The 27,500-nt window shown below is 44.9% G+C and overlaps 1 protein-coding gene across 3 annotated transcripts in view; it reads right to left on the bottom strand.

Moving 5' to 3' along the window:
• tgfbr1b (transforming growth factor, beta receptor 1 b) overlaps nucleotides 1-27,500 on the bottom strand; it is an 85,337-nt gene that overhangs the window by 32,433 nt on the left and 25,404 nt on the right. Inside the window, exons 2-3 of one of the 3 annotated variants that reach the window (XM_063207220.1) lie at nucleotides 13,859-14,101; nucleotides 8,739-8,978 (exon numbers count right to left, since the gene is read on the bottom strand). In XM_063207220.1, coding sequence (XP_063063290.1) covers nucleotides 8,739-8,978; nucleotides 13,859-14,101 — 483 coding nt within the window. Of the gene's footprint in view, nucleotides 1-8,738; nucleotides 8,982-13,400; nucleotides 13,429-13,858; nucleotides 14,102-27,500 lie in introns of those variants that run through there. The other 2 variants (XM_063207219.1, XM_063207221.1) reach the window with 2 other exon arrangements.

The raw sequence follows: 27,500 nt of genomic DNA on the forward strand, positions 1-27,500 counted from the left end.
ACTGCCATCTAGCCAAGAACTCGAATGCCGAACAAGACATTCTGAGTTTGTGTAATTTGCCCGAACACTCTTCACAGGTTAACACATTTGCTCGGGACTCAATCGTTTAACTTTGAAGCAAAAAGGTCATGTCTGTTTACGAACTGCTTGGTATAAAATCAATTAAGCAAAAATGAAATGTGTAAAAGTCCAAGACAAAGCACTGCATTGAAATATAATATTAGGTGCTAAATTCTCTGATGGAATTATGTACTGTAACACCATATTGAACATAGAATTGCCTGAAGGAGTGGTGAAATTGAAAGGAGCCACGAGAGCAGCCCTTGCCTACTCACCACCACTGAGTTCAACTAAAGGTTATGCACTTAGCATACAATAACCCCAGTGGGCGTGTGTATGCCTAACAGCAGTCATCACAGCAAATATAGGCCACAGTGCCTGTATCCCAGCTCAGGCAGAGGTCTATGCAGTGCTAATGTTTATATCCTGGAGAGCCAGACTGCTAGAGGTCGTCTAGCAGCTTACTAGGCTAAAGAAGTGTACAAACAGAGCCAATGCTGACCAAATGCTTAAAGGAGACCGGTAGAGAAGTTATGGCTGGGTGTGGTGCTAGTCTGTTTGCTGATGACTCATAAAGATTTAAATGTCAGACATGAATGGGAAACAATGGTGAGATAAGACAACATTGTCTGAACATTTACTGCTGTAGATGCAGTGATTTGTTCTTTTGAAAAAGTACAAAGAGCCGATTTGTTTACCATTTGTTTGCAACATCCTCATCACCCACAGTACAGTACAGCCATTTACTGGTTCTCATGGGCAAAAAAAGCAATTACATGTTCATGCCCTAAAAACATACTCTTTCTAATGTTCTTAATGGCAGTTTTCTGTACACTCTTTCTTCCATCTGTGTATGTAATGTAATGCAACACAATATGTGCATGGAAAATGGACAAGGGATGGACAAGGCAACAAGCTTGGCTTTCAAGCATCACTGCCAAAACAATAGAGGAAATTTAACTACATACAGTAAGTGGAACCAAAAAGTCAACAATCCATTTGGCCGGGGTTATTTGTGGCGTTTGGTATTCCATGTTTAGCTTTTCTGTTCTGCAAAGGGTCTAATTTGACTAAGCTTTAGCTGTTGTGCGTAAATAGCCACAACAAGGATACAAGACTGAAATTAAACAGTAGAGTTAATTTAGAGTGAGAGCGAGACAGCGAGAGTGAGACAGAGAGCGAGACCGAGAGAGCGAGCAAGAAAGACCAAGGGCGAGAGCGAGACCGAGAAAGTGAGCGAGAGAGAGAGAGAGAGAGAGAGAGAGAGAGAGAGACAGACAGGACAGACAGACAGAGAGAGAGAGACAGAGACAGAGACAGAGAGACCGAGAGCGAGAGCGAGAGTCTGAACGAGCAAATTAAGAATGAAGTGACACAGGGGTGTAGCCTTCTGAGAAGATGGGTGTGCATGCCTTGATTTTTTTTCTATGCCTGTGTACATTTTCAGTCTGCACATCTTTGTCCTGTTTGCCCTGAAATTGATGTCCTTACTTCTCTGTTCTGCACTGTACACTTTCATAATTAAACTGTGGCACGGTGCGTGTGTGTGAGAGGAGAGGAGAAATATACGAGAGCGAACCAAGAATACACAGCAGCAGCAGAAGACAACGGCGTTCCGTTGGCTCACTTTAACCACTATACAGTGCAGTGCTGAAAAAAACACACACGCACATTGTAAACAGATCGCAAAAGCAGTGTGTGAGTGTACACTGTATATATCCGTTAGATTTGTGGTGTGGATTCGGAGGATATATTTGAGTAAAATAATAAAGATGTCAGACAGTTTGGAGCTCCCTCTCCCCAAAACTCACGCACACATACTTGCACCATCACAAACGCACACACAAAATCCTGCTACTGTGGACAGCTTCATTGAGTTGGACAGAGGAATCAACATGACAGACCAAAGTAGTCCTACGAGCATCAAAAATCTTAGCCAGGAGGGGGAGGACGAGGAGGAGTGGTAGAAGAAATATATGGCTCTGCCTTGACCTTGTGAATGAAGCTTCTTAAAACAGCCCACACGCAAAAATCTCTCAAAAATCTCACACATTGCCAAGGTTTTGCCACAAACAATTTAGCGTAGCACAAGGTGACTTAGGCCTCCCACAGATCCCTGTTTACAGTTAAAATATCAAACTGTAAAACATCCAAAAAAAATCTGATTCTGTCACTGTGTGCAAAAAACTGCAGCACATCATCGCTTGAAAGGGAAAGGAAAAAAAGTCCTCTGAAGATGATGTTATTTTGCAAGCGACTGTATATTCGCTATGCTGAATGATCTATATTTATACACAGACACATCTGTGCATATGGAGAATTTTTTTTCTCATGAGCTTGTCAGATTGAATACTTCTGTGCAGCTGGATCTGGGTCTATACTGTACACATCTCTCTGGTGAAAAGAAACAATGTCCATTGCTTGACTACTTGAAGAACCTGACATATTGGTCAGCCATAGTTACACTGTATCTCACAAAATCCACTATTTATCCTTAAACGAACACAAAAGAGCATTTAACACACACACACACACACACACACAGAAACTGTGCTGACCAAAAAGCTCTATAAATAAATCGGACCACTAAGCAGGAAAAATGACTAAGGCCAAGGGATAGAACAGGATGGGACTGGCTGAGATGGGATGGGATATGATATGAGATATGATGGGACTTTATTGTGAGTTTTCACTGAAATTAATTTTGTGTCCCTGAGCCACACTCGTTGTAGACAGGACATACACATAAAAACATCCCAAGACTATAGCACATGTGCCATTCATGTGGAGCATAAAGCACCAACAGAGAAAAACAGAAGGGGCCTGGGACCACAGTAGCACAGTCACCGAGAAAGGCAGACAGATGACACAGGACTATGCACAGACATTCAGACATGCATCACAAACAACCCACATAACTTGAAGACATAACCACAGTGGAGTGATGGGATGGGATGGGACTAGCTGGCTTCCTGCACTGCAATTGGCTGGAGACCTCTAGACTTCAGCTGTGCCCCCTCATCTCCCAAAAACAGCCAGACAGCTGGAGCTACCTTGCTATACCATTCATAGTATTAAGTATTATCAATACAACATATTTTAATTTACATTTGTGTAAACTTTTTAATACTCCTCACCTCACTAATACAATCAGTTGAAGTTGAGCTGTTATAATATTGAATGTTATTAATGTAATATCAATCAATTAACATTTGTGTTTAATACTAGCCCAATGGGCCTTTTCACTTGAGGTCAGACACCTTTGATTCTATGCATTTGAAGCAGGTACTGAAAAGTTTTCTTCCTGAAAGCGGTAGTAGGTTATACCGGCTTTGCTTCAAAACCAAACTTGTTTGATGTTACAGTGAGCTAGGCTAATACTAGCCTTTTCATCTAATACGCCGTTTGTAGCGCTCTAGCAACACATTTCCTGTCTGTTTTGAGTCCACAGTCTGTTTACAGTTTGAACAATTGTGAACACAGACACAAAAACGGCATTTGAAGGTCGGTGAACAAACACAGACACTAAGCAAAACTGGAGCTACAGGCTACAGACGAAAATGGAACAATTTCTAAGGACTAGGATAGTGCAAAGTTCAAAAGTTCAAAGGGGGTAAGGGAAGGGAGGGGTGGTGGAAAAAAACCCTAAAAACATGTTTGCCTCTTGCTGGCATACGCGTGACCCATCTCTGGTGCTGCTGGCTCTAGCAAACAACTGGCATCTGGTGTGCGAGCGAGCGAGCGAGCCGTTTGGCAGGCCTGTTGCTTTGGACTGCCTCTGATGAACTCTCAGGAGGGGACAAGAGATACACTTTAAAAGGCTTAATGAAAGGAAGACCCTGGCAGCTTGGCAAGCAGCACTGACCCCATACAAGTACACTCCACACTGGGTGGGGATCGGTGTGGAGGAGGGCAATACAACCTTTTATGGGATAAAGCAGGGTGTAGACACAGCAGATCTCAGCTCCAAGGCCGCTATGGACTAAACTTAAGTCTTGTGTGCACATGGGGAACAATTCTTTAAAGCAGTATGAAACGTGTTTCACTGTGGTAGTTTTTAATCACCATCAGCATTGACGTCAACATTATTAATGGGAAATGCACCAGCAGGACCAACCACATTGTGCTAAAACAAAACTGGTAGATATTAGGCACAAAATATGAAGTACTTTTGAGTGGCAGGAGAATTCTAGTATATTACTCATCATCAGTGTTGGGTAAGTTACTTTATAAATGTAATCCGTTACAGTTACAAGTTACCTTGATTAAAATGTAATTGTACTGTAACTTTTTGGATTACTTTTACAAAGTAACGTAACTGATTACTTTTGGATTACTTAAGGTTTAAATGAGCATTGACCCATGTTAAACATTTTATTTGTGAGAACGGACACTTTTTTAACCAAATGTTAAAATGTTGATAGAGTGTCAAGGGTCTTACGGATAGGCACACAGATACAGCAGTAACGCAGGAGATGATGTTTTTCTTTTTAGATGCGTCCCAGCATCTCTATAAGAGGGTATGTCAATGTACGAGCACTTGCAGTGCACTCCTCTCTCCTGGCGCTGCACTTGTCTCGCAATGCAATCAGCTGCGTGCTCCGGGGCCAAATAGTCAACACTGCCACCTTGTGGACACAGGAGGGAACAATTTGAAGAATGCGTTTCAGACGGACGGACAGACATACCCTCTTATAGAGATGCTGGGACGCATCTAAAAATAACAAACAAGTACAAATGCATGTCAACATGCAAACGGCAATAATTATGACGTTTTTAGAGATTAACCGTCAATGTGATGGCGAGAGGACGCGCACACGCGAACGTGCCCAATGATAAAAACGTCACTCTCGCCAGCACGCAACACTTTGCCAAACACGGAAGTGCTGCGAGACCGGTAAGACATGAAACTTTCAAATGCTCAAGAAACATTGCTAAGTGCTCTTAAAACACTGAAAACCCACTCGTTTTAACTCATAAGGATAAACAATGGAATTAGGCAAAACAAAATAAAGAAACAACAGATGTTGACAAAACTTAGATTTCGTGTGGTTTGATTGAAAATGTATGCGCGTTTGGATGCAATGTAGCCTATGCGAGTGTAATGTATGAACAGTCTACTCCGGGTTTAAATGGTTGTCAGCTAAGCATGTGTGTTAATAATTAATCAAATAAAAAGGGCCAAAGACTCAACCTCGCACAAATTGTAATCCTGTTAAGTAATCCCCATTCTCATTGAATGTATCTGTAATCTGATTACATCGTTTTTTTCTTGTACTGTAACGGATTACAGTTACTTTTATTTTGTATCCTTTTACCGTAACGCCGTTACATGTAATCCGTTACTCCCCAACCCTGCTCATCAGAGGCTGGTAAAAGGAAGAAAGGAGTCGCACACAAGAGCTGAATGCAAAATCAAAACTGTATTAAACAAAGCCGAAAAAACTAAATAAAACAGACACTTTTTTCTGCTTTGTCTAATACAGTTCATTTTGCATTCAGCTCTTGTATGCGACTCCTTTCTTCCTTTTCGGCATACTGTTTTTAGAATTACGCACCAAGCCAAATGCTCAGAAAGACATTGGCGTGGACGCCACCCCCACCAAGGACTAATTACTGCCATTCTCCACTCCTGGACATAAAACTAGAAGCAATGCCGAGCCATGAAGACGTATGTACATACTTCAACTTGTCATCCGTTTACTTTCAAAAAGGCAAACTCAGAAGTATTTAATAAACTGAACCATCTCAAACTGAGCTCTAATACATACTGCAAGCTTCAGCTGATTTCCCCATCGTGATAAATACAGTAGCTACAGGAGGATGGAGCTCAGGTGTCTCAACTTGCACAATGGAGGAGACAAATTCAGACATGCATGCATGAACACACACACTACAAACACACACACACACACACACACACACACTACACACACTACACACACACACACACACTACACACACACACACACACACACACACACACACACACACACACACACACACACACACACACACACACACACACACACACACACTACACACACACACACACACACTACACACACACCACACCACACACAACACACACACCTTAATTACTACCTCCAGGCATGCAGACTTATAATAACACACCCACATACAGAAAACAAACAAAAACAGCAGCCTATAGTCTGAGGCAAAACAATACAGACCAAAGACAAAGAAAGAGAAGTCTACTGAGACCGAGTAAGCCAGAGGAAACATGCACATTCACACACACACACGCAGGCACAAAAGAGAACATTCACAGACAAGAGTTCTTGAAACTGTCTCCCAATGGCACACTTACACAAACACAGAATAAAACAACCAGCATTTATGTCTGTATGCAACTCCCATTACTTTTGTAATAATGAAAGCAATAAATATACAAGCCCAGCTTCTGCAAAACATGTTAGTCAATGTAGGTGGTGGGATAGCCAAAATTGCAGCATGAGGAAATTATGAAAAGAAAGATTATGTTGTGAACATTCAACATAAATAATATGTATATTTTTTACAAAGCAATTCTGAAAATAACATTTGCACTAAAAAAAACCCGTATTTTCCCACAGGACCTTGTCAAGGTGAGAAGGTGTAGGTTGTCAAAGTGGCAGGCTTTATTATAATGTGGTGGGGGAAACCCTTTTGTGTGCCCAGAGACTGCATTCCCAAAGTACAGTGTGCCCAGTACCTGAGCCGGATTTTGGAGGGAGTCATGCCGTCTGTAACTCGCATTGCTTGGGTCAAAGAAAGCATAGGAATACAGGTTGCGTACCCAGAGATACAGAGTGCCTGAGCTACCCACTTGAACAGGATCCGGAGTTTATAATTTTATCAAAGCAACTTCAGAAATAACATTTGATTTAAAGTGGAAATGAAGCACTGACAACTATTATCATTTTTTGGCGGCTTATTTATTTTCATAAACGAATGGATGTTCGTTGAACTGCACTTTTAAGTAGTTTTGCTGAAAAATGACATGTTATTACCGAGTTTCGCCACAAGGGCGCAGCCATGTTCGCCGCCTACGTAACGCGAATGGTAGAACTTGGTGGCTAATGTAGCCTTCCATTCACTTAACGTTAGCGTGTGCTAACTACAGCGCTAACTGACTAATCGTGGCAGTAAAATTGAAGAAGGACGAGGGGTTCATTTTACATTGTCCCTGGGTTTTCTATGTTATATACCTACTATCAGATGAAAGAGAAATGCCAAGTGTCATTATCACTTTGTGTCAAAAAGCCTTTGCTACGAGCATGGTGGGATAGCTGCAGCCATCCACCCATTGCATCCACCATAGGACAGGAGTCAGGACTGGTGCTGCTCGATCTCATAGGTTTGTAGTGACAGACCGTCACCAATAACGTCTTTTTCCTGCATTGTTGGACGCTAATCTGAAAGCCCATGTCTTTAAGTTGGCTATGTGGTTCAATTCAGTAATAGAAAATAACTTGCAAAATTGGCGGAAGTTTGGAAAGCTTTGTGAAGGGAAGGGACGCAGCCTGTGTGTGTGGCTATCCCATCCCCTCTCTCGTCTCGCTCTCGGAGTTGGAGGAGCTTTGGGGATTTGAAGTTGATGCCACGGGAAATGACACGTTGAACTATCATGGCCTATATGGCATGCTTAACGTAGCTGCATCTATTGTAGTAAACTAATATGTTATTGAAGTCGTGGATGCATCCTCAAACTGGCTGGAATAGCGTTGTTGCCTTGGATTATTGTTGACTGGATAACACCGATAAACGTGGGCACGGAGATGTCAAAGTAGCCTAATTCAGGTGCTTGGAAATTGTTGGCGAAATCATCGGAAGATGAAGGTAGGGAACTGCAACATTGCACGACATCGCACGATTATGAATAGTGATCATGTTGGCTCATACCAAAATTTGTTAGCGACTTGTCACCTTAGCAAAAAAAGCTGCTTGTTTACCTGTGGTTCATGTGATGGGATGTCTTGTCTGCCTTCATGCCTCATATTTGTTCTGTCCTACCCAAACACGTATTCTTGCTTCATTTGGGTTAAGCAAATAAGCTCATAATCAGCCACGCAAGTCCCAAATGTTTAATTCACTACTATCATAACAGCATTAGGAATAGGACACTACCATTCGCGTGACGTCACCCGCTGTTGGCTGGAAACGTTAACAGAAACGTTACGTGTTTGTGCTTTATTTTTTTATTAACGGCTTAAATTTCAGACTTCAAAAAAATATATATTTGCTGGCTTATCTTACTGGTGTTATAGACCCCTATATTAGGTCACTGCTTCATTTCCACTTTAAAAAAAATACCTTCTCAGCGGCTCTAGATGTAGGTGTAGGTTTTCAAAGTTGCAGCCTTAATTATAATGTGACTATGATGATGATTTGTGCCCAGTATAGTAGAATGAAAAAGTAGAATGAAAAGATGGAGTGCACCCGGGTTCTTCCTTTCTTTGTCATTATTTTTTATTTTCTACATAGCAGCAGAAAAGTCTGCTTTTCTGTTGCTATGTAGCACATTAAAAAAAAGAATTACAAAGAAAGGAAGAACCCAAGTGCACTCCATCTTTTCATTCTACGGTTTATTCAAATTCTACTTCAGCCCTTATAATGTGGTGATGATGTGTGCTCAGTGACTGAGTGGCCCAAGTGGTGTGTGTCCAGCACGGTACCTGAGCCGGACCCGGAGGTGGTCATGTCGTAGATGAGGTCCTTGAGGGTGGTGCCCACGCTGATGTAGGGGTGGTCCATGGTGGGGTCCTCCTCGTTGGGCACACGGTGGTGGAGGACCGAGCGGCTGTGGCAGATGTAGAAGACGATCACCAGCACGAAGCACAGCACGCACACCGGCACCGCGATCACCGCTGCCAGGGCAACGGGACCCAGAGGGGGGGGAGGCTTCATGGTTGGGTCTGCTAAGACACAGAGAGAGGGGGGGGGGAGAGAGACAGAAAGAGAGAGAGACAGAAAGAGAGAGAGAGACAGACAGAGAGGCGGAAAGAGCACAACAGGAGGGTGAAAGGAAGAAAGAGGTAAGAAGGAAGGGAGAGGTAGAGGGAGGAAAAACACAAATCAGATGAAATTATTCAGATCAATACTTTAATAGCGATCAATAACTGGCTTGTACTCTGAATTCTCAGCACTCTTTGTACTCTGATTGGATTATTATGTTTACAAAGGAAAGCAATATAATTTATTATGAAGTAAAACAACAGCTTTAAAAGACATATTTCTGAATGACCCCAGCAGATGACTCTGGACGTGGATTGACTGGAGCCTTTCAGCGCGCTTAATTGTCCCTGAAACGAGGCGTCCCACCAGAGCAGAGCAGCGGAGTGGAGGCAGGCCTAAGCACTGAGTACATTAGACGCTGCCAGCGACACTCGTTCAGCAGACGGAGGAGAGAGGGAGCTTTCACTTTTGTGAGGCCCCATCTAGGGGACGTCTGGAGGACGTCTGAAGGTCTCTCACACACACACACACACACACACACACACACACGCACACGAGGGATGGTTGAAGAACGAACAGAGGAGGAGAGGAGGAGATGAGAGGAAGAGAACATTCTGTCTGGTGTGTTTCATACTAATCGAGAACTAAGCTTCTGGGAAGCTAATTATCTCAGTAGAATGGGAAGGTTCTTGAACTTTCTTGTAAAGAATAGGTTTCATAACAATAGAAGTATGGAGTTTAGAATGGCAGGCAGCCGTGGTCTAATGGCTAGGCAGTTAAGTTAAGGATTGTAGTCTAAAGATTGCAGGTTTGAATTCCCCATTATCCATAAATGAGGTGCACTTTAGAAAGACATCTTACCGTACATTGCTCCAAGGTCTGTAACCAATATCCTGTAATAACTAAGTTGCTTTTGATGAAAGCATCAGCTAAGTGTAATGTAGTGTAATGTAGTGTAGTGCTGTTGCGTAGAAGTACAATGGATTCTTTTCAACTGTAAAGTTCTTCACAAAAGTACATTTTCCGGCTGTGCGGAGGCGGTGGTATCTGCTGGATTGGGAAATCCATTGCTGGGCCTATGGAGTGAGCTAGCTGTACTAAAAAGCTTCACAATGAGAGCGGGATGCTGGGGCTGAGAGCGGGGGACCTGGGGCTGACATTAAAGCATTTGAGCTTGGAAACAGCAAAGCAGCGATGCCTCATAAAAAAAAGTCCCCGGAAAAAAGCGACACTTTATAAAACTTGCCTGCCTTTCAGGGCTTATGATTCATAAAGATCACTCTGTCCCCAAATCCCTACTAGCAACGAAAGAAATAGAAAAAAAGAACTGAGAGACTGAGCCTGGCAATGAGACGCACATTTCGCTGGCTGCTTTGGCATTTCTGAAGGAAACTGGAAAACACTAACACATGTTCCGTGAGTCACCCAGACAGACGAAACAGAAATCCGCCACACAACACTTTTAAAGGATTAGCATTTTTAAAAGACAGACCAGACGCTAATGTGATCCATTGGGAACAGGCATTTGAAAAGGGAACAACATTCAAAACTTTCCATTCGTTCTGATTATTATTGCAAAATGCATTTATGATGGTATGTTGATGAACATGCCAACTTTGTGCCAGTGAAGGAACGAAAGTCCATTGATGCCTTCGTCTCTCAATTATTTACCAAAGTTTAAACCTAGGTCTTTTCCTAGAACCACTTGTAGCAGAGAAGGCCTAACCTGGAGCCTAGTGCTAGTATTGGGCAACCGGCTTTCAGTAAGTGGGGGTGGGGGGCGGCTAACTGGAAGAGGTCAGTACTGATCAGTACACAGCCATCTTCTGGAAATGAAATGATGACTAAAATATGGTTAATCGTTTAAAAAAAAGTGCTGCTTGCATCATTTCTGGAATATCGTTTCACCAGCGTTTTACTTGAACACCTCTTGTGTAATCTGATCTTCAATTCTGGACGGAGAGGACCTTATTGACTGTCTTGGGCAACCAATTCCCTTGCAACTTCCGAAACTGGTTTACCATCAGGAGATGTGCACCAGTCCATACATGTTTTACCATATTCCAAGTTTTCTTGTTTTATTAAGAGCTGGCATGCACAGGGTGCAAAATCTTCAAGTAGATATTGTAAGTATTTTATTGGAAATTCAAGCCTCTCTGGCTTGAAATTCGGCATCTCTGCCTCTCTCCATCCCTGTAAGCTCCCTCCACCAAAGCAGGACACTTTCTGATAGTATCTGGGGGAGCTGGAGGCTGAATGGGCCTAATAAACAGTAGACGACAGCAGGGCAGGACGTGACCACTCCACTTCATCAAGTCCCTACAGGCTGCAGCGAGCGCCACAGAAAGTTAATCACATCTACACGGGGGTAGCCTGAATTGCACTCGCCGGAGGCATCACACTGCAGGACCACAGTATATACAGTACACCGCACTAGAAGACTCATCCTGGCTTTAGCCACCTGGGAACTGGCTAGTTGGGATATTCCTCAAAAGACACAACAACAAGACGACGAGCCAATATGATCTGATGCAGAAAAGGGATTCAGTGAATGACCGCCTATTCAATCTACTCAAGCCAAGGTCTAACATTTCGTCTGCGGATTGTACCTCATCATTGTCCAGACTAAGACCTGAGTGATAAATGGCACAGAAGGAAGACCGAAAAACTGAACAAAGGGAAAAGGGGGAGAGTAAACACAAAGACCAAAACGGTGCCCGTCTGCTCTACATTCTGAACACAAGAACTGAGGACACTTCAAAAGGAAGCAGACTCACCATCCCTCAGGCCCATCACAGATGACTAACTGAACATAAGGGACTTTTCCACTAGTAAGACAAATAGCCCTTGGAGCTAACAGCAAACCAAACGTGCTAAAACTCCCCTTCAGCCTACCAGGATTAAAAAGGAATCTTATTTTTTATATATAAATATAAAAAAAAGAGAAAGAAAACACCCTGCCTGGACCCGGAAACCCTGCACAACGGTCCTTTATTTTGTATCCTCCGTTACCGATTGCAGTGGTAGCCAAATTGATACTTTTAAAACCCTCAAGTCCATGATTATACCATCATTTTTATTTAGGCCTGACTGGTATTGATCAGAAATTACTCTCTGCTTCAGCTCCATATGGGTAATATTATTGCCATTTAGCATCGGGCAGAAAGTGTGGGCTCAGACAGGCGGGTTTTGAAGACTTGCTGAATTTGGGGTTCTGGTTGGAGCGGTGCAAACAATATTGATCATGAATTACAGGTTCATCAATTCTCCATTTGACACAAGAGCTGATGTGTTCAGTTGCAGAAACGTTGCTTGCCTCAATTCACCTTCATAAAATACTGCACTTGGAGCAGAAGTATTATTATTTCAGGCTTTAGGTTATGGGTTTCAAAGCACAAATGATCCGATTATTGCTGCTGTATGGAGCACAGTCAGTGTGTGTACGTATATAGCTCGATAAATGTTAACACATTTTGGCAAAGACTGCGTGCGGTCTTCGCATCTTCCGATGGCCAATGCAGTGATTTCTTTTAACGCAGGTCACAAAATATCCATCAGACTCAGCAAAATACCTCGTCAACCTCCACGCTTATTTTTGGTGCGTTGCCCAAGTTTAGATCATACGAGTCAGCAACATTCACAAGCAATTGACTGAGCAAGAGCAAGAGCAAAAAGTATTCGCAGCCTTATACCTCTTTTTAGAGTGGGATCAGAGCAATACGGAGATACACACACGGTCACACTTGAAAATACAACAGCCTTTAAAAAGCCGTCAGACTTGAAGTGACACTAATTCAACCATCTATTGTAACTTTAATCCGAGTGGAGCCTGTCTAGACTTACAATACACTATGAATCACGCTGACTGGGAGTGGTGAAATAGGAGAGCCGTCGTTTCACATCCCACAATATTGTGTGGAATACAACACAACCACAAGTGAATGTGCTTGTGAATATGGTTTTTGCAGGTGTGTGTGTGTGTGTGTGTGTGTGTGTGTGTGTGTGTGTGTGTGTGTGTGTGTGTGTGTGTGTGTGTGTGTGTGTGTGTGCACGCGCAAGTGCAAAAAAATATAACCCCACTGCTTCAGGGGTTGTCCCTTTAATTCATTGACAGCCGCACTGCACAAAGGTATCAAGTCTATGTTGCACCACATGGGTTACATGCCGCTGTGTGGTATGTGTGTGTGTAGTGTGGACTACATGCGTGCGTGCGTTTTGAGGACTACATGCATGTGTACTTACGGGGCACGTCAATGCTGACATTGTTGCAGAACTCTGTGTTGCAGCACATGGGGTAGATGCCTGTGTGTGTGTGTGTGTGTGTGTGTGTGTGTGTGTGTGTGTGTGTGTGTGCGCGCATGTATGCATGCATGTGTACTTACGGGGCACGTCGATGCTGACATTGTTGCAGAAGTCTGTGTTGCAGCACATGGGTTATACCTGTGTGTGTGTGTGTGTGTGTGTGTGTGTGTGTGTGTGTGTGTGTGTGTGTACGTGTGTGTGTGTACGTGTGTGTACGTGTGTGTGTACGTGTGTGTACGTGTGTGTACGTGTGTGTACGTGTGTGTGTGTGTGTGTGTGTGTTGTGAACTACATTTGTACTTACGGGGCACGTCGATGCTGACATTGTTGCAGAAGTCTGTGTTGCAGCACATGGGTTATGCCTGTGTGTGTGTGTGTGTGTGTGTGTGTGTGTGTGTGTGTGTGTGTACGTGTGTGTGTGTACGTGTGTGTGTGTACGTGTGTATGTACGTGTGTGTACGTGTGTGTACGTGTGTGTGTGTACGTGTGTGTGTGTGTGTGTGTGTGTGTGTGTGTTGTGAACTACATTTGTACTTACGGGGCACGTCGATGCTGACATTGTTGCAGAAGTCGGTGTTGCAGCACATGGGGTAGATGCCGGTGTTGTCCTTGGTGGAGGGCGCGCAGACGAAGGGCCTGTCGCGGGGGATCAGCTCGTTCTCGCGCAGGCAGAAGCTCTGCTGCTTGCCGCGATGGTTGCCCGACTTGGTGACGGAGGAGTAGCACAGGCCGTCCGTCGAGCAGGTGGAGTTGGGGCAGCGCTGGCAGTAGCATAGCAAGGCTGCAGACAGAACAAGGGAGAGAGGGAGAAACCATGTTAGACTTCATTACTGTAACTGAAATTAGCAGCAAGGCTGCAGACAGACATGGGAGAGAAGCAGAAACCATGTTAGACTTCATTACTGAAATTAGCATAGCAAGGCTGCAGGCAGACATGGGAGAGATGCAGAAACCATGTTTCAATAGACATTACTGATATTGGTCCTGCTGTGGCCGACCGGTAGGGCACTCGCCTGGCATGCGGCTGACCCGGGTTCGATTCCCGTCCCGGGGCCTTTGTCGACCCCTCCCCGTCTCTCTCCCAATTCGCTTCCTGTCCACCTCTCACTGTCCTATCAAATTAAGTTGAAAAAGACCCCAAAAAATATTTTGGAAGAAACCATTTAGACATTACTTTAATTAGCATAGCAGCAGGGCTGCAGACAGAAATGGGAGAGAAACGGCGACCATGGGATCCTAAATCCTGTCCTTCCTTGCTTGCTCCCTTGCCTGCTTGTTGCCTCGTGATGACGTCACTCATGACAGAAGTGTATTTCAATACCTCCCAAAAGCGCAATTGTTGTAATGTCCTTTCCTCATTTGCAATCGGGATGGTGAATGTCGTGGCTATGTTGACAGTGAGGAAACTTAATTGTTTTGTGCAGGGAGGGCGTCAGTGAAATACGAGGCCACAAGCACAGGGCGAGAACAGGAGTCGGAAAGAACCTCAAATGCGACACATTACTAATACATGTAACAGGGCAGCAAACAAAGAGGGCCTCATGCTTGGCTAATGCCTCGCCTCTGTGGAGAAAGTAATTAAGTTTCCCCCATGGTCAGCCTAGGCACAACAAACTTCTATCATCAATGATGTCTTGCCTCGCACAGCGAGGCCACAAGCGCAAAGCAAGGGACGGAACCTTTTTCCACTAAGCCGTCCGATTCATATTTCAATTCACAAGCCATGACCCGACTCCTGGGCAAATCATAAGAGACCGTAAACGATTTGGTACGGTTTGATCCCGTTCACTCTGATATTACAGGTCAAGTCACAGACCGATAAGCGGATCAAACGATTCAGCTTTACACCACTGGACTACAGCAGAAACGGTGTAACTCATGACTGAAAAACAGTAGCAGAAACCCAACTGGAAAACAAGGGGAAGACAACAGGAAGACATTTGGGTATTCACAAGTACAAATTAGAGTCATGAAAAGGTCAGCCATTTCTGAAACACTGTACCTTGCAAGGTTATAAAAAAACACAAAGGAAAGACAGCAGAGACCACATGAAAACGTACTGGGTCCAAAACCCCACACATATCTCCCCTAAAAGATATTGTAAAATTATGTCTTTGTAGCACAATGGGGGTAGACACAACAGCCTGAGCTGCAGGAACACAGCAAGACACCGTCATGAACTTACTGAATTCACTCCAAGATTGGCCCTTTTCACATACAATTAACGATGCATTTTGATCAAGTAAAGTTAGTAAACCATTTCACATGCTGCCACGTAGTTTTCCAATATGGACTACATGAAGGAGCTACACAAACGGAAAGCCAGAAATAGACTTCTCAAATAAATAGAATAGAGCGCCACAATGGATCAAGAATAGTCTTGAGTAAATGATTCATTTCCCTCATCATGTTGTTTGTGTACGACAGTTTCCTGCGTTTATCCATTTCCTGTGTAAGCACTAAGGACCTTTAGTCCATGTCAGACAAAATTGATTTGTGAGGACCAAGTCAAAAAGTGAAATGATAAAAAACAAAAAACAGAAGACGAGATCACAAGTTAACAATAACATAACAACAAAATACAAAATATCTTCCGGTAACTATAAAAAGCCTGACATTGCTCTTCTAGTACCTGCTTCAAAACCATTTGCCATACTCTGATGCAAGCTTTGGAGGCACATCCTTGGATTCCTTCACAAATGTAAGATGAGGACAAAAAAGTAAAAAGTGTTTGGAAATACCTTACAATGAGCGGAGAGGAGGAGATGGCCTTCATAGCCTGCAACGCTTGCTTGGTGCAGCAGAGTTCTGTTCATAAATATTTTGGTATTTGGTCTGGGTTGAAAAGGCACCCCTGCTGTGTGTGTGTACATATATGTGTGTGTACGTGTGTGTGTGTGTGTGTGTACGTGTGTGTACACTTTTAACTCCAATATACAAAACATGGTGCACACATTGAGCCGAAATAAGCCAACATGTCGCATCTATTCTCACCCAAACACCACAAAACTTCTAAACACCATAGAACTTTTCATAATACTCCGAAATGTGGAGAGAGAGCGAGAGAGAGAGAGAGAGAGAGAGAGAGAGAGAGAGAGAGAGAGAGAGAGAGACAGAGACAGAGACAGAGACAGAGAGAGAGAGAGAGAGAGAGAGAGAAACCACGTAGCTGAAGGATAATGATTGGCTTCCCCCTATGAAAACACAGCTTAGCTTAGCACGCCTGTCTGAGACTAGTCTAGGCAACAGGGTGCGCCCCTCCCTCCTCATCCAAACTGGGGCTAGACAGGAACATTCGCAGCAATGTCTAGTCACAGACATGCTGCACACAGATGTGTGTGTGTGTGTGTGTGTGTGTGTGTGTGTGTGTGTGTGTGTGTGTGTGTGTGTGTGTGTGTGTGTGTGTGGTTTGAGTGTGTATGTAGTCTGTGTACATTTTTCATGAGGGCCGACCCACTTTTTTGAGACAGGGAAGTTGACCAAACACACACTGGGAGTACCAACTTGCCATGTTTCGTGTGTATGCACGTGTGTGTGTGTGTGTGTGTGTGTGTGTGTGTGTGTGTGTGTGTGTGTGTGTGTGTGTGTGTGTGTGTGTGTGTGTGTGTGTGTGTGTGTGTGTGTGTGCGTGCGTGCGTGCGTGCGTGCGTGTATGCGTGTGTGTGTGTACTCCAACACACTGGGAGTAACCACTTGCAGACTTCCTCCTGTCTGGATGCTCCACATATTTTCTGCCATCCCAGCGCCAAACTTGAGTCACATCAAACTGTCTACGTTGGGGTGTGTGTGTGTGTGTGTGTGTGTGTGTGTGTGTGTGTGTGTGTGTGTGTGTGTGTGTGTGTGTGTGTGTGTGTGTGTGTGTGTGTGTGTGAGAGAGACAGAGACTTTGACCCGTGATTCAAATGTTTTGACAAAATGGTGTGGTTGAGAAGTTTACACTATTGAGCGTAAACACAGAGGCCCACCAACACACACACTACACACACACACACACACACACACTCTGGGCGAGAGAATCTGTTCAGACAGTGACAGCCCTGTGTCAGTGAGGCGGCCTCCTGGGTTCGGCCAGGCTGGTACGGTTAATTATTCCTGTCTGACTGGAAGCTCATCCAGACACACAGACACACACTCGCACGCAGATTCACACACACACACACACACACACACGCGCGCTTGTGCTCACACACTCGCACCGTCGCACGTAGATTCACACACACACAGACTTGTGCTCACACATTCGCACGTAGATTCACACACACACACACGCAGCCACACACTTGCACGCAGACACACACACACACACACAGCTGATTGTGTTCTCAGAATGCAGTCAGAGTCCAGTGAGGAGTGTAGCAGGTTCATCCAACTGCGATCAACAGTCTCTGAGAGGCCTAATAACACACACTCAAAATCATGAGGGGACAAAATGGGGGCGCACGCGCGCACACACACACCAACCCATTATGAGTTGTTTGTATGTGTCTGCTAATGTCTGCTGTTACTGGTTGGCCTGGTAACTAGACACATGAGGGCAGAGGAGAGAAGAGGAGAGAGAGAGAGAGAGAGAGAGAGAGAGAGAGAGAGAGAGAGAGAGAGAGAGAGAGAGAGAGAGAGAGAGAGAGAGAGAGATAAAAAGAGAATTTCACACTTCTTTTTTGAACTATTGCCATGTGTCCATGCTATTTAGCATTTATTTTTTGTACCATCCGAAGACAACCTGTGAAAACAAAGGGCAGCTAAAAAAAAGCTAAAAAACCCCGCCTTACTCTCCAAAACTATATTAACCCCAAAATGAACCCTTAAAGAAACACACTCCACCCAACATAACTCAACAACCCTCCACCCACACACTCAACATTGACAGAAGAGAACAGGAGAGGAGACTACAGGTAGAGTAGAGAGGTGTGAGGACAGTAGAGAGAGAGAGAGAGAGAGAGAGAGAGAGAGAGAGAGAGAGAGAGAGAGAGAGAGAGAGAGAGAGAGAGAGAGAGAGAGAGAGAGAGAGACAGAGACACAGAGAGAGAGAGAGAGAGAGCGAGCGCATGCACGAGAGAAATGAATGAGAAAACTAGGAAAAACAGAACTCAGGGCACTCAGAACTCGGGGCACAGAGAGCAGAGCATGAATTCTTTGGCCCAAATTCTTGACTTATGGAGTCGGGTGGGTGTGTGTCTTGAGGCTAATGCTGCGACGTAGAAGTGTGTGTCTGCGTCTGTGCTCAAGTGTCTGTGTGGCGTGCGTTTTTTTGAGTAGTGTGTGTGTGTGTGTGTGTGTGTGTTTGTGTGGAGGAGCTACATGTTTTGGGCCAAGAAGTGTGGGACCGGCTGACCGCAGGCAGGGCAGGCATGACGAGGCCAGCCATGCTTACGGTCTAGGGCAGGCTACTCCACTCCAGACAACCTCCTCAGCCCATGGAAATAAAGCAGCTCACAATTCCCCTCCCCAAGGACGCCCCATTGACTGTGTGCGCGCGTGTGTGTAGGACTCCAACACCAGTGCGTACACCAGTCCGTTGGTTTGTGTTTTTATTGGATTATTGAGGAGAGCAGGGGTAGAACTGCTGGAGGAGGACAGTGGGAGAGAGAATGTGTTGGTGCGTGTGTGTGCGTTTGTATGTGCGTACATGAGTGCGTGTGAGAGTGCGTGCCACTGTGTGCGCATACGAGTGTGTGCTCTAGTCTATGTGTACACGAGTGTGCTCTAGTCTAAGTGTGCGAGTGTGTGTCTGTGTGTGTACGCAAGTGTGTGCGAGTGTGTGCTCTATTCTGTGCGTGCGCGCGTGTGCGTGTGTGTCCTCTAATCTCTGCATGCTCCATCCTGAGAGGGGGGAGCCAGTAAGACATTTCTTGTCAGGCTTTTTGGGCGGAGTAGAGAGTGGCGTTGCTGGGGAGAGTCACTCAGGAATAGCTGGTCATTACGGTGAGGGCGGTGTGTGTGTGTGTGCGCGTGTGTGTGTGTACGCCGTTAGAAAGCTCTGCTGACCGTATCGCAAGTGTACCTGACTGGGAAGCTCTGTGTGTGTTTGTGTGTAGTGCGAGAGCCCAAGTCGGTGGCTTCGTAATGTTGCTGTGGGCACACAAGTTCACAAGCATGTCTGTGCGCGCTCCTGTGTGTGTGTGTGTGTGTGTGTCTGACAAGTTGTGACAGGCCAAGATGGAAGTATGCACGACTGTGACTATAACTACAGTGTTGCTGACCCAGGTCAGTGTGTTTACAGTATGCTGTGTGTGTGTGTGTGTGTGTGTGTGTGTGTGTGTGTGTGTGTGTGTGTGTGTGTGTGTGTGTGTGTGTGTGTGTGTGTGTGTGTGTGTGTGTGTGATGACAGTGCCTCTGTTAGTGTAGTGCTAGTGTGACCCTGAGTCAGTGGGGACAGCGTGCAGGCAGGCAGGCAGGAATAGTCCCGTGTTAAGGTTTCCATCAGCACGGCTCATCTGTCTGCCGGCTCATCTGCAACACGCAGGCATGCCTAGACACATCTCCCTACCAGTGACACGTGTGTGTGTGTGTGTGTGTGTGTGTGGTGTATGAGTGAGGAGAGAGAGTCTCACACACACACACACACACACACACACACACACACACACACACACACACACACACACACACACACACACACACATACACACACACATACACACACACATACACACACACACACACACACACACACACACACACACACACACACACACACACACACACACACACACACACACACACACACACACACAGCGCCACTCAGACATGCAGATTTTGTTCTCATACAAACCACATTGACTTTCCGCTATGTCTCCTACACATGTGCATGTGTGAACAGACACATATTATCTCTCTCGGAGCCGATTCAGACAGACAGAGCTGGCTTATCAAGACAAGACGTACACACACACAGACACACACAGACACACAGGTAGATAAGCAAGCAGTCTCTCCCTTTATGACTCACTGGCATGTGCTGCGGTTTAGACGGAGAGAACTCCTCACCTCACACACTCAGACGAGGCCCGACACACCGTACTGATGTTTAGAAAAGGATTAAAGTTGAGACTCAAAATAAAAAAATCTAAAACAGACACACGTGCACGTACAGCAATGAAAAAACATAATTCGTAAGTTAGTAAGTTATGCCTAGCTTTTATTTTAGTCCAATTCAGGAGGTCACAGCATAAAGTGAGACGAACAAAAAAGGCACATTATTCTTCATGAGTTTTATTTTCACTAATTCAAAGACAGTTTAGCGGAGATAAATGGCAGCAGGTGAGCCGATCGCTAAGATGAGCAGCGATTTTTTAACAGAACATACAAGGGAAGTAAGCTAGTATACTACTACACAAAAAAGGCAGGGTAGATTTCTTTTTTTAATGTAAGTAATATTAAATGCTATTTTTAAAAAAATGATTCTATGTTCCAAAAAAATATTAGCCTGCTTTGTGACAAAAAAGGGGTAGAATTACCAAAAGGGACAGTTACCGGTACTTGCAACTCAGTGAATAGAACGGACCCATTTTTCCCTGTAACTAACCTCATATAAAAACACAAGTTACAGCAGTATTCTTCACACAGTTATCCTCCAGTCTGTGATTTTGCAGAGGCAGCTACAGCATCTGCTTCGAGATGATTGGATTTTTTAATAATTTCCATGTTTAACAGAGTGATTTATTTCTAGATGGGGGAGATTAGAATATTTCAGAACTCTAATAAGCAGCATCTAAATTGTAGTTTTTAAATGAAATGGGATTTCATGCCGCATTACATTTCACGCTGCTTATCAAGAGCACCAATCAAGAGATAACAGAGATGAGATTTCTGGCCCGGGTGAAGGGAAGGCTACCTCTTGTTTTCAGTCAGGATCTATCACACCGATGCCAACCAGACAGAACAGATGTCTTCCCTGGCCAAACAGTGTGCACTTTGAGCCTGTGTGTCTGTCTGCTGGTGTGTGTTCTTGGTGTCAAAGTGCTAACCAGCACCCCCACCAAAAGAGTGTGTGTGTGAGTGTGAGTGTGTGTGTGTGTGTGCGTGTGTGTGTGCGAGTGAGTGAGTGAGTGAGTGAGTGAGTGTGAGTGAGTGAGTAGACAGACAGAAAACAAGAGCCTGTATTATTATATGACCGTCTCTGCCTTTATGAGTTTAGTGGTGCGACACCACAGCAGAGGGAAAACAGGGACATGCTACACCACTCCTTTAACAATGGATTAATACCAACTCCTTCACGAAGGACAACCCTCAAATAAATTAGCAAAAATAAATAAAAAATAAACATTAAAAACAGTCTGTGACAGAATCACTTTCCACCTTCATGCCTATGGGAAAGACCACTTTTCATTTAACATTTCAACATTTCCATTTCTCAAATGGCTACACAGCAAATCACTTTTTTTATTTGCCTGGGGTGGCAAAAATGAAAAGATAGATGCACTTCCATCAGACTCACAGGTAACAAGCCCACATTCAGCCATGTGGCTTGATTGGACTAGATGTCTACACACACCTGGCCCTCATCAGAGATCGGCATAGTGCACTGGAATATTCCTTTCTCCCACCCCTTCACCATCTGTTGCTCTGAACAAACAAAGTTAAGTGCTGCTGTAGGGTATTTGCATACGTCTGTGTGTGTGTGTGTGTGTGCGTGTGCGTGTGCGTGTGTGTTCTAAAACGGATCTAGCTTTAGCTGCACGGCACGTCTGAGGACTGTGTGTGTAGGTGTGTGTATGGGAGGGTGTGGAGGTGTGTGTGTGTGTGTGTGTGTGTATGGGAGGGTGTGGAGGTGTGTGTGTGTGTGTTACTGTAGACAGTTTCTATAAGAGAGACTGTTGCTCCTTCCTACGGACAAGCACAACCATACAGCAGGCATCAGTGTGTGTGTGTGTGTGTGTGTGTGTGTGTGTGTGTGTGTGTGTGTGTGTGTGTGTGTGTGTGTGTGTGTGTGTAATGAATCGCAGCACTTTACATCTCATCTCTGATTGGCCGAATCGGGGGGCTCGGATTTTTAAAGCCACACGACGCTCATTTGTGAACTGGAGCAGTCACCAAGGTCACCGGAATGATCCGGAATGATCCACCTTATGCCTTACACCTCGCGGCCAAACGATTGCTCGCTCGCTCACTCGCCGGCCAGGCTGAAGAGAGTGGTGAATGGTGACGTGTGCATCATGCCCTCGACTGCCTCCTCTGTCTAATTGAGGACTGAGAGCTAGAAACGAGTTTAAAAATACACAGGAGGAGGGCAAAATACACTGGGAGACGTGATGCATCGAAAAACCACCACACGGAAATAAGTCCTGACTCATGCTCAATGCTTTCTGAAGCGATGATGTCTGTCCAGCATACAAGGACACGAACTACAAAGTAATCATGCCTTGATATAGAAATCCAGCCCAGTACGTATAGACATATAAAGGAAAATTAAATGGCTTTGATGGTACCAAATAAAGCTTGTGAATTGCATGCAAGGCCAGTCCTCCAGACATCCGAGACGAGGCGGCCTTCATTCGTTCGTGGCGTGCAATTCTGCTTCAAACATCAGCTAGAGCAGCACTTTGCTTGCGGGTTGAAAAACAATGAAAAGCTGAAAAACAGACAATTGCCTCCCACCCCTTTCCCACGAGGACGACCGCACTGTACTGAAGCCTCGGCAACAGCACTGGATACCGGATCATGTGTGATGGCTTGATGCTACACATGTGTCACCATGGTCCGTCCGCATGCACACGCACATAATTTTATTATCCGCACGCCCGTCCGTCCGTCCGTCCGTGCGCACGCGCGCGCACACACCCGTGCGCACACACCAGAACCCCCTCCACTCACACACACTCATTAATATACTGCACAGGTAACAGCAAAAAGCTAGTTGTTGCATCACCCTCCAACAGCAGCAGTCCTTCCCTCTTCTCTCCCCATTCTGCCTTTCGTTGCTATGCTGCTGCTGCGTGTGTGCGTGTGTGTAGAGTGTGTGCGTGTGTACACGTGTGTGTGTGTGTGTACACGTGTGTGTGTGTGTACACGTGTGTGTGTGTGTGTGTGTGTGTGTGTGTGTGTGTGTGTGTGTGTGTGTACGTGTGTGTGGGTGTGGGTGTGTGGGTGTGCGCGCCCGTGTGTGTGTGTGTGTGCAAGTGTGTGAGAGAGTGTGAGAGTGAGAGAGAGCGAGGGAGAGAGATGAGAGAGAGGAGAGAGGGAGAGAGATAGAAAGAAGGAGAGGGTGTGTGTGTGAGATGGAGAGATAGAGAATCAGACAGTGTCCGCATTTATCTAATTGCATTGAATATGAGGTGAGCGAGGGCGTATAAAAAGCACACACACTGCTTACGCCTGCGTCCATCTCCGTTTTCTACCTTTGAAAAACAGCAACGAAAAACGTTGTGAACTGCCCGGCACGGGCACGGGCACGGGCACGTATTTTGACTCCAGGGGTAAGGGGAGGAGGAGGAGGCAAGGTCACGTCACCATTGATGAGCCACCGACCATCCACATTCCCATCCACATGGGAAAACGGCAATCAGCGTGACTGAGCCACCATGTGTGGACGTGTGGCACCCACCACCGCGTGTGTCGGCCACGGGCACCGTAACGGGCACATGAAGACATGGAATTTCTCAACGTGAAGTGTCTTAGCCTTGCTAGGACGAGTAACGCCCATTTTTTTAATGGATTTCACCACGGCAAATTATTCATATTAAATACGCTTAGAACTAGTCATTGAATACTCTTCGGTGAAATCCGAATAAAAATAAATGGGCGTGACTCAGTCAGCCAGTCAGCTTGTTTCCGCCTGCAGTGTTGCTCTCCAGAGCAGCGCCTCGTGGAAACCAGCAAACGAGCTCATTAGCCACGCCCCAGCCCCAGTACCCTCAGTAGCCCCAGTCAGCGCTGGATACCTCCTGGTGTCTTCATTAGTGTAGCAGACAGCACTGCACCAGGGGCTGGCTCCCTCTTAGCAGAGAGGGCAAATGGAGACCGCAGCTTGGTATTCCACGCACACAGGCAAGCAGGCACGCACGCACGCACGCACACTCTTCCACTTATTCACAATCACTTTATTCCTTTTCTTATGCCCTCATAGAATCAGTATTCTCTTCACCAACTCTGTCTCTCTGTCTCTCTCTCTCTCTCACACTAACACATATTCTCCTTTACATGGACACGATTTCACTTCTTTTGTTAATACGCACACTGATGGTCTTCATCTTTCGCTCAATGTAGGGAATTGATCGCAATTAGTTTCTTTTAAATTACTCTGATAAAGGCTCTTGTAGCCAGAACATCTATCCCTGCAATGGATGAATGAGAAAAAGAAACGGAGTGTGATCTTATTCTCTACATTGTCTGACTACTTCAGTGACGCAAAAAAAAGGGAGAGCCCTCGGTGTGTGGAAAACTAACAGCATCTTCTTTTGGTCCCCTAATCGCTCACGGAAAACACAGAAAACAGTCCCCCGCGCAAACTGGGTCACATGTTAACCCAGCGACCTGAAAATGCCCTCACAGGCCGCTCACTCGCCTTCCCAGAATGCAGTGCACTGGGGATTCCGAGCGGTGGAGCGTGGGGGCTGCAGATGACAGATCGGCCACCGCAAAGGGTCCGAAGAGGGAGGGACGCACAGACAACCAACACCGCTACGCTAGTATCCGATTCTGAGGTGTCTCTGGTGTGATTCTAGCCTGGTCCTGACCATCCCATAATACTACCATTTCATTTCGTATTTATGGTCTGGCATTTGTTTGCTCTGAAGCGATTGTAGAAAGCAGGAAGTTTGCACTCAGTTATAGTTTGAAATTATTGGACACCTCTCACCCAATCGCTGGCAGTTACTCAACAACAACATAGCGCAGACCAATGGCTCTGGCGCAGATGTGTACGTCATTGTCACGAGCGTTCTCCCCCTTTCGTCCCCACGTGGGGGGCGTATTCGATTATTGGCTGTTTTCTGGGGGGGCGTTGCAATCAAAATTCTACTCCTGCAAGCACTCCACAGAGAAGCACGGCCAGACTACAGTAGTGGAGCCAATCCTTTGGCGGAAGTACGTAGGATGGCTCGCGAGGCTAGTGTGATTCTACCACTAAACTCTGATTCTCACGGAAACGGTCCGCCACATCAAAGAGACCTCAGAGGGATGACATAGCCGACATCAAAGACCTAGTTAGATGTGTCTATGGCCGATGTCCCTCACTCAGCATCTCAGATGTCTGGTCTGATTATTTTAATTAAAAATATATATTTTTTGGTCTTCTGGGACAGTTCATATTGGACAGTTTGAGAGTTTGACATGAAATGACTAGGGGAAAAAGAGAGATGGAGGACTCAGGATCAGGAAATGCCTTTGGGTGGGAATCGAACCGGCGTCAACATAACAGCCAGGGCCTTAGCCATTTGAGACACGGCCAAGGCTCTCTGGTCTGATTCTGATAATTAAATGCTATTCTCACTAAAGTGATTTTTGGACATGCCCCACGAGGCTTCCGAAAACTGAGAGCTGTAATAATTTTTGGGTGTTTTCAACTTTATTTAGACAGGACAGTGAAGAGTGGGACAGGAAATGAGTGGGAGAGAGAGACGGGGGGAGGATCGGTAAATGACCCAGGTCGGGAATCGAACCCAGGTCTCCCACGTAGCAGTCCAGTGCCCGGCAGACTAAGCCACGGCTGGCCGGGAGCTGTAGATGATAGACCTGTCCCACCAAAGGGCCCCCAACAGGGATTCACCGACATCCAGCATCTTTCTCTGTTCCTCAGGTCTCTGGTCTGGTTCTAATAATAAACTCTGATAGGCTTACTCACTGAAGTGATTTTTGGACATCTGCCCATTGCTGATGCCACCATCAATAGCAGGGGCTGTCTTCCTCCAGCACTGGAATGATGCTGTGCCTTGCTTTTGTTAAACCTAGTACCATACATTTTATACTGTTTTTACAACTTCATATTTTGTCTTAATCCCACATTAAATTGTTTGGTAACACTTTCTATGAAGCCCATATCTATAGTGCATTATGAGCGCAATTATAACAAATTATAATGCACATTATAAGTACTTACAACACATTACGACTACACCGATGATGTTTCATGATGCTTTATGTTAACAGTAATGCGTAACCGTGAATGTAGCTTATAATACTTCATAAATCCAAGGGTATTATGAGTGCTCATGACAGGATATAAACTACAGACTGTCTGATGGGGCTTACAGTACATTATGATGCATTATAGATGTGATTATACAGTGCATTATAGATGCATCCATATGAACTTCACTTTACTTAGAGCACACATTGATAACTTATAAGGGCTCATATGATGCTATAATGTTTCATGTGAGATCATGACAGTTTATCATCCAGGTCTGTGCATAGAGGGGGTTTAGGTACTCATAATGTACATAATGTACTATAAGCCTCATCAGGCAGCCTGTAGTTTATAGCCAGTCATGAGCACTCATGACATCCTTGGATTTATAAAGCATTATAAGCTAGATTCATAGTTACTCATAACTGTTAATATAAAGCATCATGAAGCATTATGAGTGTAGTCATAATATGTTGTACGTATTATAATGTGCGTTATAATTTGTTATTAATGTGCTTATAATGTTGGCTTTACATATTTATTACCATTTGTAAACCACATTGCATTGAGTTGCCGTATGAGATGGGCTACATGACTTGACTTTGTTGCCATCCTTGTTGCTGTCTAAATCTGCTGCTGCTACTTCAGGCCCACATGCCCAATCCAGAGTGATTTTTGTTTTCTTTTCAAATTTAAAAAAAAAAAATGGCAAAAAAAAAAGAAAGAAAAAAGCAATTTATTTGAAATGCAAGAGTGATATAATTTGTTTACCACTTCACCCATCACAAAACAACTCTTCAACATCGAGCACCTTGAGGAGAAGACATTGTTCTCTGTTCACAAACTTCTAGAATAATAACAATATCTCACAAGGGCATAGCACAGAATGCAAAACCTTGAAGCTGAGTGGAAACAGCATTTTAATTTTTGAGATGGAAAAAATGCCTGTGCAACAAAGCTATTAAATTCTCAGGTAGGCCAGCAGCTGTAGATTGAGCTGTGTCATGGATACCACTGTCGAAATGAATGTCTATGGGCCTGACCCATCGCTAACACTTCCTCTTGCCCTCACCCCTAACATTCTTGAGGGCACACGTGAAAAAGTGTACCATGT

The sequence above is a fragment of the Engraulis encrasicolus genome, chromosome 9 (assembly GCF_034702125.1).
Source record: "Engraulis encrasicolus isolate BLACKSEA-1 chromosome 9, IST_EnEncr_1.0, whole genome shotgun sequence".
Classification (NCBI taxonomy): Eukaryota; Metazoa; Chordata; class Actinopteri; order Clupeiformes; family Engraulidae; genus Engraulis; species Engraulis encrasicolus.